At 36.5% G+C, this 18429-nt stretch overlaps 2 protein-coding genes across 11 annotated transcripts in view; one reads left to right on the forward strand and one right to left on the reverse strand.

Annotated features, from left to right (window-relative positions):
• Window positions 1-3710, forward strand: part of PALMD (palmdelphin) — a 55044-nt gene extending 51334 nt beyond the window's left edge. The window contains exon 9 of the mRNA XM_082614083.1: window positions 3357-3710. Within this exon, the coding sequence (XP_082470209.1) occupies window positions 3357-3400 (44 nt within the window). The 3' untranslated portion in view covers window positions 3401-3710. The remainder of the gene's footprint in view (window positions 1-3356) is intronic.
• Window positions 1-18429, reverse strand: part of FRRS1 (ferric chelate reductase 1) — a 134618-nt gene that overhangs the window by 26034 nt on the left and 90155 nt on the right. For 5 of the 10 annotated variants that reach the window (XM_082614075.1, XM_082614077.1, XM_082614078.1 and 2 more), the window contains 4 exons: window positions 17293-17390; window positions 16997-17055; window positions 16034-16177; window positions 13149-14860 (listed from right to left, as the gene is read on the reverse strand). In XM_082614075.1, coding sequence (XP_082470201.1) covers window positions 14703-14860; window positions 16034-16177; window positions 16997-17055; window positions 17293-17390 — 459 coding nt within the window. In that variant the 3' untranslated portion in view covers window positions 13149-14702. Of the gene's footprint in view, window positions 1-4519; window positions 4615-10385; window positions 10926-13148; window positions 14861-16033; window positions 16178-16996; window positions 17056-17292; window positions 17391-18429 lie in introns of those variants that run through there. The other 5 variants (XR_014293410.1, XR_014293411.1, XM_082614076.1 and 2 more) reach the window with 3 other exon arrangements.

The following is an 18429-nucleotide window of genomic DNA, read 5'->3' on the forward strand; positions in this document are numbered from 1 at the left end:
TCAAATTACCCAACATATGTACTAGATCTGTGAAAGGAACAGTAATTTTAAATGTTCTAATAGAAGAATTTTCATTAAAAAGCAGTAACTATTGAGTCCCAGCTAATCCAGCAATCAAACCACCTGATAATTCTACAGAACTTTTGGTAGTACCTGCACCATTCAGGAAGGATTCTTCCTCTGCAACCAAGAAACCCAGTCTTAGGTTGCCAATAACACGATAAAATGGACCTCTTCCATTTTTTAAGTAGTTAATTAGACATACCTATCGTAAATTTAATTATCTGAAGAATTTCTAAGCTTTTGGTAAGTGCGCACTTATATTATCTTCCTAAATCAGAGTTGAATGGTGTGTCCCCACAACGGAAACCTGATAAAACTAAAAGCTCCTTTCTGTTATGAGAATGATCAAACTTTGCAGCTTAAATTCATTTTTTAAACAACAACAGCGAAGACTTAGAAAAGAGGAGCATGCTGTTTATGGTCAAGAGCAGTGACATTACACACTATAAAACCTCCCGTTTTTTAACTTGGATGTTAGCCAGCTCCTCCCGAACACCCTTATTCCTTCTCCCTTACCCATGTCAACACATATATCCCAGAGAAAAAGACAGGAAGTGACTAATGTTTCCAGACAACACTAATCATGCCACTGAACTAAAATAATGAAAACAGGAAGACCTTTTCCAGACAAAGTAACAATACAAATGTTGTACTATCAATCAAATCATCTTATAAACAGAATGCTCCAAATTCCTTGCCTTCTGTTATGATATCATTTTACATTCCCGTTTTCCAATTCACCACGTGGATTACAGAACTGATATTTTTAATGGGTTTTTTAAAATAAGTATATCATATTGACATATGCCCTCAGGGTACATCCATATTCATAGAATATATAGCCACCTACGCATTTCAATTTCACAAACACCAACTAGGTTGAGCTTCTCCCTCTAAACGCCTCTCCCCCAAAAAAATGCATATTGATAATTGAAAATCCACCATTTCAGTCCATTCCTTTATTTATGGTATAGGTGCCCTACTAAATATAAATATTCCTAGTAGGCATAATAGTTAATAAGTGTAAGTCTCTTTTCTCTTAGTGTAAATGCTGTTATCAAAACCTGACCTAATAGCAATTTTTAACTTGGAAAAGAACATGAAGGAGGAAGAAAGATGGAAAAAGGTGGAGCCTGGAGACCCTAAAGATCAGATTTTTTAGCCAAAACTTTGAAAAGGATAAGACACAACAAGAAAATTTAGGCAAATTTATGTCCATTTATTTATGTATCAATAAATATAACAGGATCATGTTCAAAGTATCTGGCTCAATGTCAGATGCATCCAACGAGTGGCCCCTGTAAGCTTTTACTGGGACTCCCCTACTATCCCCACCAACCAGACAGTTGACTCCCTTTTGTAATCCTCACCAACCTACTTTTGTACTTCTTTTAGCTCTGTTCTCCCCTCTTACAGATGTCAGTGGCATTTCAGGATGAAGAGGTAGGGAAACTCAGCTCCGGGGGATTCAAAAGCTATTGGTGCCAAAATTGCTAACCTGTGGCAACCATTAGAAGCCAAGGGATACCGAGAGTAAGGAGGCAAGCTCTCTTCCCTCAAGTTAAAACCAGTCAAGACTATGTGTCTGAATTGCTATGAGGAGAGGAGATAGAGAACAGAGAAGAACAGAAAGGAGAAGTAAAAAGGAGAGCTGATGACTCAGGTCTTTTAGCTGCAACACCAAGGGGCCTTCTCATTGCCAAAAACTGTGTCCCCACACATCTACTTGGAACTCACACCATCTACTTACCGTAGGCCTAAAGAAAGGAAGAGCAGACTCTAACAATCTAGAATTCTTTTTTCCCCCTTAAGAAACGGGACAGTGAGTTACTGGATTACCCCACTCCTGAGGATGCAGACATCCAAGATGTCCTTTACGAACTTCACTGAAAATCCACAGCACACTGGCTATGCCTGATTTACTGAATCTAAGTTAAGGAGTAGCTGTAGGGAGGAGGATTTTGCCCCAGCCTTAAAAGAGACCTTCAAAAGTCCCTTAAGATGAACGTTTCCTCTGCTTTCGTTTTTGGTATGGGCAAGATAGAGGTCCAAAAATCCCAAAGTAAAACCTATAAAGACTTGCCTTCTGCCTTCTTCCTGTGGAAGCACAGTCCTATCCTTCAGTTTCACCATCCGACATCTCCCAGCAATCGACACCATCCTCCTGGCTACAGAGCAAAGGAAATTCTCTCAGCTCGTCCTGAATTCAAGGGAATATTCTTGATCCTGCCACTGGAAATAATCATTTCCCTTAAAATTCCAAGGGGAATAAAGCTCTTTGACTTCATTTAAATGAAAACATTCATATAAGTAGAGTGAAAATAAAAATGACCATGGCCTTCTTACAATATTAGATCCCCAACCTTCTCGTATTTGTGAAAAAGAGCTTCTTAGAAATAGGGTCATTTCATTTGTTGATAGACAACTAATATATGGCTGTGAAATAAGAAAACATGATTTCCCTTTTTGATTTTTTTTAATTAAACAAAATTTTGCAAACAGTTAAATGGCTGGTTCTTGGGCCATATTACATGACTGTAATGATCAGTGCCTTGAAAGCATCTCTCAACTTTTGGAACATGACTGAGACAGCTATACTCTTAAATATTAATGGCGTGATACCAGAACATCAGAGAAATGTTATGAATTTTAAATCTACATTTTTAAAATGGTTTCTACATCCAATATACCATTAGCAGTGAAATATTCTTAAAAAGATAAATTTGCCCTTTGAAAGTACTTATAACATATCTTGACAAAGACATTTTATCATGACTTCAACTCCTAAATACTGGTTCGTAATGTTTCGTTATTAAAAAAATTTGTTCTTGCCATTCTATACCCAAGGATGAAGCCCCTTGGGATAACCAAGTTTGATGAGTTAAAAGATAACACAACCATCATGAATTAAGGTTTATGTCAATGCTTTTTTCTCTTTAGTAGTACATAGCTCAGAAATATGCACAAAACAGTCATTGACCCATAGCTGTTTATCTATGGCTAATAGTGATACTGTGCACTAATCCTGTATTTACTCAATTTATGCTGTGTTTGCTCTTTTAATTTTTATAGAAATAGGTTCCTTCTAGTTCTGAACCTGCTTCTTCCCTAAGTTAACCATAGCTTATTATTTCTACTATCTTTTTATGCTACTAAAACAATGCTCACATTATTGGATAAAATCATCTGAGGTATGTTTCAAACTTTCCTGCAATCTATGTAATGGTCATTTAGAGTGAAAAGTAAAGCTTTTTTTTCCATAACTCTCTCTCTATTTTTTCTTTATTTTGCAGCCTTAAGGATGAGAATGGCAAAGCTGGGGAAAAAAGTTATCTGAGAGGTGTACCATCTATGTAAACACCCTTTGAAGAAGAAACTAAGAAACATTTGCAAATTTCTCTTCCGGATATTTTGTTTATTTTTCCTGAGATACAAAAAATTATAATTATACCCATTTTAAGCCATGTGAATAAGCAGTAGTCATTATTTGAAACAAATTCCAAAAAAGCTGGGGAGAACAAACTCTTAACTTTTCCAGTTACTTGACATGATTCAGTGGGGGGGAAACCAACATATTTTTATTGTATTGATACCAAAGCATTTCTAATAATAGCTTGTTAAATTTAAGAATAAAGTTATTTAAAATAGCCCGACTATATTTTATTAACTGACCTTGTAATTTTGCTGACACAAAGATTGAAAGATCAAAGGAAGCCACTGCACCTCATCACAGAAATATTCATCTTCAACTCTGACAAGTAAACATGCCATCCCAAGTCAACAAGGCTCTAAGACAACTACATCCTCCTGCTAAGGACCAATTCAATTGAGACTTAAAACTCTTTACATACATTTTAAAGGTGCATGCAATAATTATCCTCATATTTGGGGACTGGATTTGGATTATCTTAATAGCATACATGACTTTACAGTTGATAACCAATATGTTCAGTCTTCTTGAAATACCATCTTTTCTTTCATTCAGTTCAATGTGAATTCCAGGGTACAATGACTGATTATGACCCAAGACTGTTGGATGGAGGACTTCCCAAATTCTCAACACAAATCTGATCTAATGTTTGACCAATTCTTGTAAACAAGTTAGAATCCTAATATTAAAACATAATAAGAAAGTGTACAACATTTCATTCCTAAGTATTCTTGCCAGGATGTTAAATCATGATTTGAAGGAGAATACTCCCATACCAATTATTTCCTGCCTTACCTTGTTATACTGCCCTCCATCCAACACCCTCAAAATCCACTCAAATACATCTTCCCCTGGATCGTGCCAGTGCTAATTACCCAGGTCCTGACAAGTCTTTCAGTGAATGGTCTGTTTTCTCTTGGGAAAACACTGAATTGCCCTGGTAAGACCATGATGAAATTATCTTAGCTACTAGTGTGGAGGCAATGAGAAGTAAAAGAAGCAGATCCTGATGAGGGCAAGCATTACCTGGAGAGCATCAGCCTCAGATGAGTTGTCTGCAAGGGGAAGTTGTTCTCTAGGAGGAAAGAGCTCTTCTGCTGGCCTGGAATGTTCCAGGAAATCTGGAAGGTCAAATTTCAGAAGCACTTTAATACAAACACCCCATCCCAGGTCCAAGGATCCCATTCCTTCCTTTTCATGCTTCTGACTTTACATAAGTGACTTGTCAAATCTGCACATTCTTCTGTAGCTCTGCCATCCTTGTGATTAAATCACTGGGTTTGGGTTTGGGTTTTTGTACACAAAAGTTTATTAGAACACTGCCTGGCACCTAGTAAGTGATCAATAAGCAAATGAATGAATAAGTGGTTCAGAAGGGGAAAGATGTAGTCTACAAGGGGAGGCTGTGTAACACCAGTTGGGTTCAAGCAACATAAGCCTGAATCTGTCTGTCAGATCATGAGGCATGGACCAGGGCTTGTATGCAGAAGTGGCCCAGCATGGCCAGAAGGTGTGGGAAGTGGGAACTGGTCTTTTGCCTGGGGGTAAAGCAGGCGCTGCTGCAGAATTGGCTGCCAGGTGGGCAGAATGGGGTCTGAGTGCAAAGCTGGAGCCAGTCAGTCAGGGCTGCTGAGGTGAGTCTGGACCATCCACACACCAATCCACTGGCTCCTGTGCTCAGGGAAAAGGAAGGAAAGATGGAAAACGGAAGTGAGGTACCTTCTTGCTGCTATTGCCATGCCATGCAGCATCCCTCCAGTACCCTCTACTGGCAAAGGCTAACATTGCTCCAGCTGGCAAAGAAGAAATGTTTGCATCACAAAGCAGGGCAAAGAAGCGTGGATTTGGAGATGAAGCATTAAATGATGAAGATAAAGATGAAGCATTAAACTGGCACTGTCCACTCATTTTTCTACCCAGCTTCCGTGTTTATCTTTCTACATACTGTTGACCATTCAAGCAACTAAAAGACAACTGTTTCCATCTAATAAGATGCAGCTATCCTTTAATAAAAAAAGATCTCACCTTCTCCCCCAAATGAGGAGACACACACTCCCGAGTTATGCTACCCACAGCTAACTATATTCAACATTAAAGAACAGTTTTAGATTAAGAGAAAAATCCAAAAGATAATACAAAGTTCCCATATACTCCACACCCAGTTTCCCCTATTATTAACATCTTACATTAGTGTGGTACATTTGTTATAATTAATGAACCAATAGTGATACATTATTATCAATTAAGGTCTTATAGTTTATTCACATTTCCTTAGTTTTTACCTAATGTCCTTTTTTCAGTTGCAGGATCTCATACAGAAAACCACATTACTTTTAGTTGTCATGTATTCTTAGGCTCCACTTGGCTGTGACTGCTTTTCAGACTTTCCTTGTTTTTGACAATCTTGACAGTTTTGAAAATTACTGGCCAAGTATTGTGTAAGATGTCCCTCTATTGCAAATTGTCTGATGTTTCTTTCATGATTAGACTGAGGTCATAAGTTTGGGAAAGGAAGACAAAAGAGGTAAATTGCCATTTTCATCACATCATATCAAGGGTACATACTTTCAACATGAAAGTACATACCGTTAATGTTGACCTTGATAACCTGGCTGATATAGTTTAGTCAGATTACTTCACTGTAAAATTATTCTTTTTTGCTGTATGCTTTGGCAAGAACTCACTATGCACAGCCCATACTTAAGGAGTAGGGAGTTAGGCTCACTCTCCTTGAGGATAGAGTATCTACATCAACTATTTCAAATTCTTCTGCACAGGAGATTTGTCTATTCTCCCCCATTTGTTTATTCAATCATTAATTTAAATCAGTGTAGACTCATGGGTGTTTACACTACACTTGAGTTATAATCCAACACAATTTGTTGCTCAAATAGCTCCAGCTCTAGCCACTGCAAGCTCTTTGTTTGTTCCTATGCACCTTTGACATACACCCATAAATGTTTTGAACATGAAATGACTTTCCATTTCATCAGATCTTCTTTAGTTTCTTTCAATAATGCGTTGTATTTTTCATTGTACAAGTCTTACATCTCCTTAAATTTATCCCTCTTTTATTCTGTTTGATGGTTGTGAATGGAACTGTTTCTTAACTTCACTTTTGATTGTTTTTGCTAGTGTTTAGAAATGCAATTGATTTTTTTTGTATATTGATTTTGTATACTATAATTTTGCTGAACTTGTTTATTTCTTCTAGTAGTTCTTTACTGGATTCCCTAGGGTTTTCTACGTATAAGATTATGTCATCTATGAAAAGTGATGGTTTTATTTCTTCCTTTACAATCTGGTTGTCTTTTATTTCTTTTTCTTGCTTAACTGCCCTTGCTAAAACCTCTAATACAATGTTGATGCAAAGTGGTGATGACACTCTTGTTTCCGATCTTAGGGTGAAAGTGTTCACTTATTTACCATTAAATGTGATGATAACTATCAGCTTTTCCTACATGTCTTTATCAGGTTGAGGAAATCCCCTTCTTTTCCACATTTGTTGAGTATTTTTACCATGAATGGGTGCCTCTCTTTAATTCTGTCAACTTTTTCTTCATGTCTCTTGGAGTCTGTTATTAGGCACATTCATATTTATCACTGCAATGTGTTCTCTTTTTTTAAATTAATTTATTTATTTTTGGCTGTGTTGGGTCTTTGTTGCTGCGCATGGGCTTTCTCTAATTGCGGCAAGCAAGGGCTACTCTCCATTGCAGTGCACAGGCTTCTCATTGTGGTGGCTTCTCTTGTTGCGGAGCACGGGCCCTAGGCACGTGGGCATCAGTAGTTGTGGCTTACGGGCTCTAGAGTGCAGGCTCAGTAGTTGTGGCACACGGGCTTAGTTGTTCTGCGGCATGTGGGATCTTCCCAGACCAGGGATCAAACCCATGTTCCCTGCATTGGCAGGCGGATTCTTAACCACTGCACCACCAGGGAAGTCCTTGTCCCTTTACATTTAAATCATGTCATGGGTTTTACTTTTTTATCCATCTGACATTCTCTGCCTTTTAATTGGAGTATTTAGTCTACTAATGTTTAATATAATCATTAATATGGCTGAGTTTTGGCCTATTTTATTATTTGTTCTCTCTTTACCTCCTCTGTTTTCTTGCTCCTTTATTTTTCTTTTCTTGCTTTTTAAATTAAATTACTTAAATAATTTTAAGATTTCATGCTATTTTTTCTACTGGCTTTATATATATATGTCTTATTTTTTGTTTTCTGTAGGAATTACAATATACATTTTTAATTTTTCACATTAGAACTTTTCACTTAGAACTAACATTGTATAATGTTATATAAAATGCAGATGTCTTTCAACTATGCAAGTCTATTATCTCTTGACATCCTTTATGCTAACTTGTTATATGTATTACATCTGCATACATTATAAACCCCACAAAACAATGTAGACTTTTTTTTTGCTTTGAACAGACATATTTATTATAAAGAATTTAAGTTGTAAAAGTCCAAAGAGGTTTTATTATTTACCAGTTATTTACCATTTTGAGTGTTCTTCATTCTTTCCCCGGGATCCAACTATCATTTCTCTTCAGCCTGAAGAACTTCCTTTTGCCTCTTGTAGTGCAACAAAGTCTCTTAGATGTCCTTCGACCCAGAATGTCTTCATTTTTGTCTTAATTCTTGAAGGATATTTTTTCCACAAGTATAATTCTTATTGACTTTTTTTCCTCTTTCGGACGTTATTTCACCCTGTCTGGCCTCTATAGATTCTTATGGGAAGTAAAATGTTAACCAAATCATCATTCCCCTGTTTGGAATGCTTAATTTTTCTCCTTTTCAAGATTTGCTCTGTATTTTTTGCTTTCAAGACTTTGACAATGATTTGTATAAATAATTGTATAAGCATGACTGTTCATATTTTCTTGCTTGAGTTGTTTTCCTGCATCATGAATCAGTAAAGTTAGGTCTTTTAGCAAATTTGGGGAGGTTCCAGTCATTATTAACTCAAATTCTCCTCTCTTTCTGAGATAATACCTAAAGATGCCATCATTTAACAGGTCTTGAGATTCTGTTCAATTCTTTCCCCAAATTTTTTCCTTACTCTGTTCAAACATTAGATAACTGATTTATCTCCAAATTCATTGGCTCTTTTCACTGTCATCTCCATTCTGATATTAATTCTCTCCTGAACTCTTTCAAATACTGTATTTTTTCAGCTTTCCAATTTCTATATGGTCTTTTTGTATTGTTTCTATTTCTATGTATTTTTATTTATAGCAAGCAAATTTCATTTTATATAGTTGAGAATAATTATAATACATGTTTTAAAATTCTTATCTCCTCAATCTAATCATGTGAGAAATCTCAGAGGTTGGTCTCCATTGATTGTTCTTTCTTTAGAGCAAGGGTTAACAAACTATGGCCCAGAGGCCAAAGTCATCCCCCCTCTTGTTTTTGTATGGCCCACAAGCTAAAAATGATTTCTCACATTTTTTGAAGGTCTGTTTTAAAAACTGCTTATGCTACAGAGACCATATGTGGTCCACAAAACCTGAAATATTTTCTATCAGTCCCCTTAAAGGAAAAGTTAGTTAATCCCTGCTTTGGAGAATGGGCCAGAGTTTCTTGGTTCTTTTTATGTCAGGTAATTTTGGATTGTCGTCGGTACATCATAAAATAAAATATTGGATTCTCTTATTTTTCACCAATGAATATGGTTTCTTTTGTTTTAGCAGGCAAATAACTATGTTGGACTGCAAACTCTGTTTCTTGTGCTCCAGCTCCAATCTCAAGTCAACTTTTTTTGTTTGGTCTAGCTGCTTTGCATCTGCGTTATGCATGTGAACATATTCAGGGATCAATCAGAGCTATGGGCAAACAGGATTTGGGATGCCCTCTCTAGTGTTTTCCTTTCCAAGAAAGGAACTCCCTTCCCTTCACCCCACTCTCTTGATAGCTGCAGTTGACCAGCCATCAGTCCTCTGGATTTCTAGGCCAGAAACACTGAAGTTCCCCTGCCACCCAACACCACATACACAGTTGACTTCAACTGTCCTGAAACTAAAAACAGTGAAAACAGGGAACTCCAAACCATTTTCCTCCTCTGAGTGTGGACACCTCATCCAAACCTTCCTGCTTCTCATCACTCTCTGGGGCTTTCAGATAGCTGCTTTTTGAAGCTTACTCTAGTTTTCTGAAGGAGAGTCTATTTGGCAGGATCTTAGCCATTACTGGCAGTGGAAATCACATATTTAGAATGTATGGGTTCAGGAAATTCTTATCCACAGAGCTTGATTACCATGTCTGAGTACCTGATTGGGAACCAAAAATTTGTTTATGTTCTTACAAGAAACCCAGAGTACAATACAACTTATTTTATGTGTTTATAAGATATATGAAGAAGATATACTTCTAAAGATATCACAGGGAGATCAGCTTGGTGCTTTGCAACGACCTAGAGGGACAAGATAGGGAGGGTGGGAGGGAGGCTCAAGAGGGAGGGGATATGGGGATATATGTATGCATATGGCTGATTCACTTTGTTGTACAACAGAAAGTAACACAGTATTGTGAAGCAATTATACTCCAATAAAGATCTATTTAAAAAAATAAAATAAAAATTGGGAAAAAAATCACTACTTAAGGTTTTTGGTAAAAAATAAAATAAAATAAAATAAAATAAATTTTAAAAATTAATAAAATCCATGAAAAACCACTGGAAAAAAATAAAGAAAGAAAAAAACAAAGATATGTTCTAGGAACGGTCTCTCCTCTAAACCAGAGTTATATGACCAGGCATTATATAAAATGACATTAACTTATTTGATAACGAAATAAGAAATTAAGCTGATACGAATTTTAGGGCAAGCAAACCTCCCAGATCTTTCCACCCAAAGATATAATCCAAGAGTAGTAATCAGATAAATATTTGTTTTACTGAGGTAAAATTCACATAACATAAAATAATCCTTTTAAAATGGCATTTCTTATATTCACAGTGTTGTACAGCCACAACCTCTATCTATCAACAAAATATTGTCAGCACCCCAAAGTAAAATCTTATGCCCATAATGCAATTACTCCCTATTCCCTCCTCCACTCCCTCCCCTCAAGGCCCTGGCAACCACCACTATGCTGTTGCTATGCATTTACCTATTCTGGATATTTCATATAATCATAGTGTGTTACATTTTGTGTCTGATTCACTTAGCATAATGGTTTTTTTGTTTGTTTATTTGTTTGTTTGCTGTTCCTCTTCTTATTCCAGTCCTTTGATGTCTCTGGTAGCCATGGAGAAGCATAATGTTCTGAAGGTTCATCTATGTGACAGCATGCATCAGTAATTCATATCTTTTTAAGGCTGAATAATATTTCATTGTATGTATGTACCACAACTTGCTTATTCATTTATCTGTTGATGGACATGTGGGCTGTTTCCATCATTTGGGTATTGTGAACAGTGTTCCTATAAACATCAAATTTTTAATTTTTTTACTGTGGTACAATATACATAACACAAAATTTTCCACTGTAACTACCTTCAAGGGTACAATTCAGTGCATTAAGTACATACACAGTGTTATGTAAGCATCACCACTATCAATCTCCAGAACAATTTCATCATCCCAAACAGAAATTCTGTACCCATTAAATAACAGCTCCCCATTCCTCCCTCTCCCCGAGTCCTGGGTAATCACCGTTCTACTTTCTATGAATTTGGCTAGTCTAGGTACTCCAAGTAAATAAATCATATAATAGCTGTCCTTTCTTGTCTGGCTATTTCACTTAGCATAATGTTTTCAGGGTGAATATCAAATTTTTTATCAAATAAAAACTACACATTCCATAGGTAAAAACTACTAAAGTTTAACACTGTAATCAAAAGCAATGACATCATCAACAACATGTACAAAGCACCTTTTGCTGGTACCACTTCCTTCCTTCCTCATAACTACCCTGTGAGATGGGCTTTACAGATGAAGGAATGAGGCTCAGAGAAAATGAATGATTTGCCCAACGACATGAGTCTTATAAATCAGACATGCATGCTCAGGTCTTCCAGCTCCGCTCCCAGACTCCCAGTCTTTTTTATGTACAGGGCTATCTGCTTCCCAGCATACCATTTATAAGGATGGTCAGGAGAGACCTATGTAGAAGGAACAGTCAGGGAAGCCTCCAAAAGCAAGAAGCATTTTTTGAGCCAGAACTTAATAAAATAGTTTTTGCTAGAAAGAAGGGAACAGAAAGGGCATTCCAGGCAGGTGACCATCAGTGACCTGGGTGCAGAGATGAGCCTGGTGGGTATTGGGCAAGAAGGAAAGAAGCAGGGGGTGCACAGTGACAGCGTGTAACCTAATCTGATTTGAAAAGAGCTTAGAAGAATCCTTTCTTTCATTCCCATCTACAATGGATTATCTTAAACAAGGACCTTTGTTCTTTTTTTTTTTCCTTGCTTCATCAGAATATACAAATAGAATTTCAGCCAAAAGCTACAGGTCCCCCCCTAGGGCTTCCTGGTTGGCATCTGCTGCATCTGTCTTTTCCCACCACAACCTGGACTGGGGCAAGATGTGGAGGGATGAATATCACTTAACACACATTAGAGCCAAAATCCTGATAACCAAGTAGGCACTAAAGTGTTATTCGACAACTTATGCCATAGGCTACCTACGTCCTTATGATTGATTTCCAAAGATAAGAAAATAATAAAAACAAAAATAGCCTCAGTTATGAATGCTACCCCAACCACAACTTTCTAGAATTTGTTTCACTTTTTTTGTTTCAAAAATAAATAGTTACTTTTATTTTACAGAAGAACCCATCTTTAAGAAGAAAACTCATGATTTTGCTATTTGGGGCAACATTGCTGAAAATATAAAGGCATTTAGTTTAACAATTACTCCTATCAAAAGATATCTTTAAAAAAAAAACAGATTGTGGGCTTCCCTGGTGGCGCAGTGGTTGAGAGTCCGCCTGCCGATGCAGGGGACACGGGTTCGTGCCCCAGTCTGGGAAGATCCCACATGCCGCAGAGCTGCTGGGCCCGTGAGCCATGGCCACTGAGCCTGCGCGTACGGAGCCTGTGCTCTGCAATGGGAGAGGCCACAACAGTGAGAGGTCTGTGTACCGCAAAAAAACAAAAACAAAAACAAAACAGATTGTTTATTACGAAAACAAGAAGGAAAACTGAGAGGAGCAACGAACAGGCATTTTCAATTTGTAGATGTCAACCATTCTTAAGCAGAAGAATCATAATTTGATATTAATGAAAAGGTTTGTTGGCCTACTAAGGTTAGATGACAAAGACTTCTTTGGACAACTCTGTATATCAATTGATGATATATCAAAATAGTGCCAACAGATGAATCAATGAAAAAGAAAAGTTAAAACAGGTTAGCCTCAGCACTGGAAATCCAGCAAGCTCATGTATTTGAAAACGAAACCCACCAAGGTTCATCTTCTTAAACAAATCTTTCCTTGTCAAATTTATAATATAATTTATTAAGATAATTGTATTAACCTTTAGGCCCCTAATAATTGAAAATTAGAAGAAAATATTTTAGTATACATTTAACTTTCTATACTAAACAAAACGTTTTTAAATAAAGACATTCAAAAGGAAAGTTTAGACTGTAAATAGCCTGGCACTTATAGAACATAAACACAGAAAGTTCACATCTCAAACCCTAAGCTACTTATGATAAACACCTGTATAAAGAACAAAAACATATCATTTTACCCAGTGAAAGATGTAAGATACATCGCTGAGGCTATTATTTATACCAGATAGAATTTAGGTCCTTGGACCAATCAGAAAGAACACCTAAAAAAGTAAAATATGCCCCCCTAAACTTTTTATTTTAAGAATGTAGAGTTTTGCTTGTTTCCTCTGCCTAAAATAGTTATGTTCATTTGTTACAGGGTCACAGGAATGTAAAGGGAAGTATCAAACAATGGTTATAAACAATCATGGTTAGAAAACAAATAGAATTGAAACCAGAAAATAACAACATTGGTCCCTAATTTAAGTTTGTAACCTATAACTGTTAGGCCAAAAAAAAAAGACAGAAATTTTTCAAATAAATATTAAGAGTTGGTGAATTTTAAGAGAAATGCCATCCCAAGATATTATCTAAGTATTAAAAATGAATCAGCACAAGTGAACAGTAACAAAGCAGTAGTATTATGGCGCCACCCACTGGCTAGAAGTCCTCATAGCAAACATGAGACCCAGTCATAAAATAGAAATTATTGGAACCGGAAGGGAAATAGCACTGATAATTCTAATTCATTATAGCATCAGGATCTTCTAACAAAACAGAACCACCCATATTATTTTATTACCACAAGGACAAATAATAACTCTTAAATATGTTCACAAGAGTGAATTTTATTAATTTTGAAATGCAAGTCTACAATCTCCAAAGGCTAAGACAACCTCAGAGTCAAAACAATTAGCATATAAAATGCCATTTTAGCTCTGTAGCTGAATATATAAATACACTCTTAATCAGAAGATGCACACTTGCATTTCACTGCTAAGAAAGGAATTATAATATTAATAATATATTTAAATGTTAATGAAATGGTGTTAGCCCTACTTTCACCTTTACCAGCGAAGTAACAAAATACATGAAACAAAGGATATGTCCAAAACACTGGACCGAAAAACATGTTTCCAAAAAATTTTTAAGAAAGGGGGGAAGGGGAAAAAAATCCTAAGAAAGGCCATTCAGATAAACTAGTAAAAATAAATGTTTTCTTTAAAGTACTACAGCACCTTTATAGCCCAAAATATATTTACCTTAATACTATCTGTATTTTATCCTATGACATCTTTTTTGTTTTTCCAAACATTTCTTTTCTTACATGCTAACATTCTTAAAATTTCAGCATAAAAAATATTTGAGTCATTTCTCCTCAAGTACAATCTTCCTTTTAAGACTCAGAATAATACATAAAAGCTTGACATCAGTTTATAGCCCACAGGACCCTAGTGAATGTTGATCTCTAAAGACCAGACTTCCAAATTTCTCTTTAGACATGGCCTGGTCTTCCTAATTAGAAGTCATGAATACGCTCCAGCCAGTCTGTACAGGCATCAAGTTTTTTGGCTTAATGATAATTATCACCTGGTCTGCAAAAGCCAAGGTCTTCACTCGCTCATAGATGGTTGATTGCAGATAAGAACATAGTGAGAAAAGTCAAATTCCCACAGACATAAATTGCTAACACTGTCTTTTTAAAAGCATAACCCTGAAAGAAAAAAATTGAGATATGAAAAAAAAGAATAACTATCATTAAGGTTTGTGTCAATAAAGAAGAAAAAAAGACTTACTTCTGCTTCAGCTGCAGTAAATGACTGGAGGATCTGAATTCTATCATCATCCAATATTTCAACTGTCAAGAATAAGAACATAAGTTTGTAAGGCCAGTGGGTATGCAGATAAACTAATTCTCAAAAAAAAAAAAAAAAAACCTGATTTATAGCATTTGCTGATTTCCAGAATGTTCATTCTCCCATTTCAAGTGACCAAATGTTGCAAACTTCTTGAATACTTAAGGCTCTCACAAATTAGGTCAAGCTGGCTACAGCATACATTTGTTAAAAGACTTTCTCCTAGTCAATAAACACCATACCAAACTCCCAACAATCCAAGTTTTAAGCACATATGCATTTGAAGTAGCAAGCCATAATCTAGCGATCAAAAGTCCTTTGAGACTCAAAACCCATACAATATTGTAAATCAACTATACTTCAATTAAAAACAAACAAACAAAGACTCAAATCCTATGTATGTGACCCTATCAAGAACCAAAAATTGGTAGGACAGATATTTAGTACTCAGTTCCTAAAAGCTGCCCAGGCTCCTAGATTCACAGCACACACACTAGACAACAAACAGGTTTTGTTTTTAGAAGGCCACCTTTACTTATTTGAGGGGCTGAGAACTAGATAGGACACAAAAGACAGTCAGACTAGAAATCAAGCTAAAATGTCACTGATTCTCTACTAATCTCTTCTAATGGCTACAGGTATCTTACCCTGCCTAGAGGTGAGACCAAAACAGACCTTGCCACTAGAGAGCGCCGGCAAAATAAATCCTTCCTATCTAGCGCGCTGGTTAGCTAGCTACATACGATGTATAGGGCAACCTAAGTGACAGCACACAGGAAGTTTGTCAAATAGGTAAAACTGTCTGCAGCTTTGCCCTGTGTTGACCATGGACATCTCTTCTTCCTCCATCTCACGGGTCTCTCAGCTCCAGGAATTCAGGGCTCTCAGTGCATTCTAGCCCCAAGTCAGACCAGCATGAAAAGTAAAAAGTACCTACAAAGAAGGCCTCTTCCCTAAAACCTCTTTCCCTTGCATTTTACTCACTGATTCTAATACTAATGAATATAAAAAACAAACGCAGAAATTTTCCACTATTTTTACCACAGACTGAGTAATCAAAACAGAAACTTTTAGTAAGCTACCATGTAAGGGTCAACCATTAGTGTCAAGAAACTAATTATAGTCCAACAGTTTGTATAAAAGTGATTCTACATAACACTGCTCTTTCAGGTTACCTTTTCTAGAGAGTCGGTAAGTGTGTACCTCCAGAACAATCTCTGTCCCAACATGCCAGGCTACAAATCCAATCATTGCATAGGTTTTCCATGGCCTGGGAAGATTCAATCCTGGTAAATCCATTCCCAGGAACATTGCTGCCACTACATTCATAAGGAATAAATACATATACTCAAATGCAATTCAAGAGGTAACTGTGTATGCATGTATACATGTGTGTTAATTATATCAAGTAAAATATACTAGAAGAGTTTATGATATCAATTAGATTAATATTTAAGACCAAATAGTTAATTTAGTCTTTTTTAATTTTAACACCAGAAAGGCTAAGATGGGAAATTATAATTACAATCTACCAATTGTTAAAAAAGAGGTACCCAAATTTTTCACAATGTTTTAAGTCTGCAACATAGGAAGGGAGAAACGTATGGAAACCATTTCTGATTATACCTCCCCTTCCATGAATTTCTATAGACTGTAGAAATGTGAGGGTAGGAGGTGTCAGCTTAGGTATTTATTACATAAAACATCAAAGTACACTGGATAATCATACTTGACTTTTGAAAAACACCTTTCCCTGGAAGGTACCATCCCCATGGAGAAAACCTGGAGGCAGAGGGCTGGGACCCCGGAGCCCACTTCAGCCCAACCCACGACTGACCCTCAAGTTGAGCTGCTTAAATGTATGGTCATCAGCATAGCTTATTCTGCTGGCATAGACAAATGCTAAAAAAAAAGTCTCAAAAGGAGAGTTTTAAAGTCATTTTAAAAACCTTGAAACTGAAATAATGGCTTAGTTACCTCTAGAAATTACTTTCTGGATTTCAATGTTTGACTGATTTCTCCTCAACAGCCAATTACTCCAATTACTAATGCATCTAAAAATCATTTAAGCCAAATTACAACTTGCAATATAAACAACCTGCAATTATATATGAATAAGTAGCATCACAATTACTTACCTGCTATTATTCTAGCAGCTGTTCCCATACTCCAATGAGTCCAGTTAAACACTTGTCTTCTACCAAATAAAGAACCAGTCAGTATTCTTAAAAGTGATGGAACTACAATTAATTCCCAAGAGAATAAAAAGCATGTAATTTCCCTATTGCCTAGGAATTAGATATCTGAAATACATTTTAAAACCTTTTAAAGTAAGTATAATTTATCACTGAATTTTATAAAATGCAAAAAAGGAATTGGTTTCCCAACTAATGACATCTACATTAAAAGCATTTAAAAATAAAGACTTAAGTACCTTGGGTCATGTAAATGTGGTCTGAAGGCTGCCGAAAGAAGCTGAAGAACTGCTAAAATCATCACTATACAACCAAGGTATGGGTGATAACCTGCATGCTGAACAAAGTTATATCATTTTAATGGTCTCAATCTTGCCCATCGATTAAACCCTCAAGTTAAAAATAATACACACAGATGTATTCTTAGCGTTTTTCTGTAGCTTTAAACATTTAATAATGATAGTTATAATAACAGGCACCATTCACTGAGTGTCTATACCAGGCACATACTTTATATACATTATCACTAATGTTCACTATGATGCTTGACAGTTAGTTATCAATATCCCACTTCTACAAATGGGGGAACTGAGGCTCAGAGATATCAAGTAACGCATCCAAGGTCACACAGTGTGTATATGGTTGTGGTGGAATCCATGCACAGAATGCTGCCTCTTCCCACCAGGATGTTAGATGACCACCAACACCAGCACAGCCATCTGAAGCCCACCTAGGACTAGTTAGTATCTGCATGTCAGGAACAATCAACCCAGTGTATTTTAATTACTTGTTCAGACCTCTATGTTTCCCAGAGCTGAAGGTTCTACTTGACTCCTTGTAACCCATATGCTTAACAGAGCCTTAGTCACTCAATAAGTGTTTGCTGATCAAGAGAATAACCTGCACAACCACTGTATTAAGATCTCATCTCCTCTGTTCAGAACGAAGGTCTAAGCCAAGAAAAATCATCAACACAATACCTCAACAGTTTCGGCTACACTCCTCCCTCAGTGATGTGTGCCGGCTGAAAACAGCAGACAGTTGGATTAGACCACTTTGCACAATTATTTCATTTAAAAACTTAAGAGAAGAATTAAGAAGATGCTCTAATACATTACACGTTTAAATAGAGGGATATCACAGTCTGTTGTCACTGACTCCCATGCTTGGGAAGGCTCTAAAACCTGTGATCTAGAACAAGGACATAGTGGTTTCCAAGCCAAGATAGGAAGCTTTTGCAAATTAGGAATTAAAAGTTGACAGAAGAGCACTATAAAACTTTCAAGCCATGGACTCAGTTATACACAGATAAGTTATAACCTGGACCCTGGAGATGGAAAAGTGCCTCTCTCTAATAAAAAACAGTAACAGCAGCA

Source organism: Mesoplodon mirus (genome assembly GCF_964341445.2).
Source record: "Mesoplodon mirus genome assembly, chromosome: 3".
NCBI lineage: Eukaryota > Metazoa > Chordata > Mammalia > Artiodactyla > Ziphiidae > Mesoplodon > Mesoplodon mirus.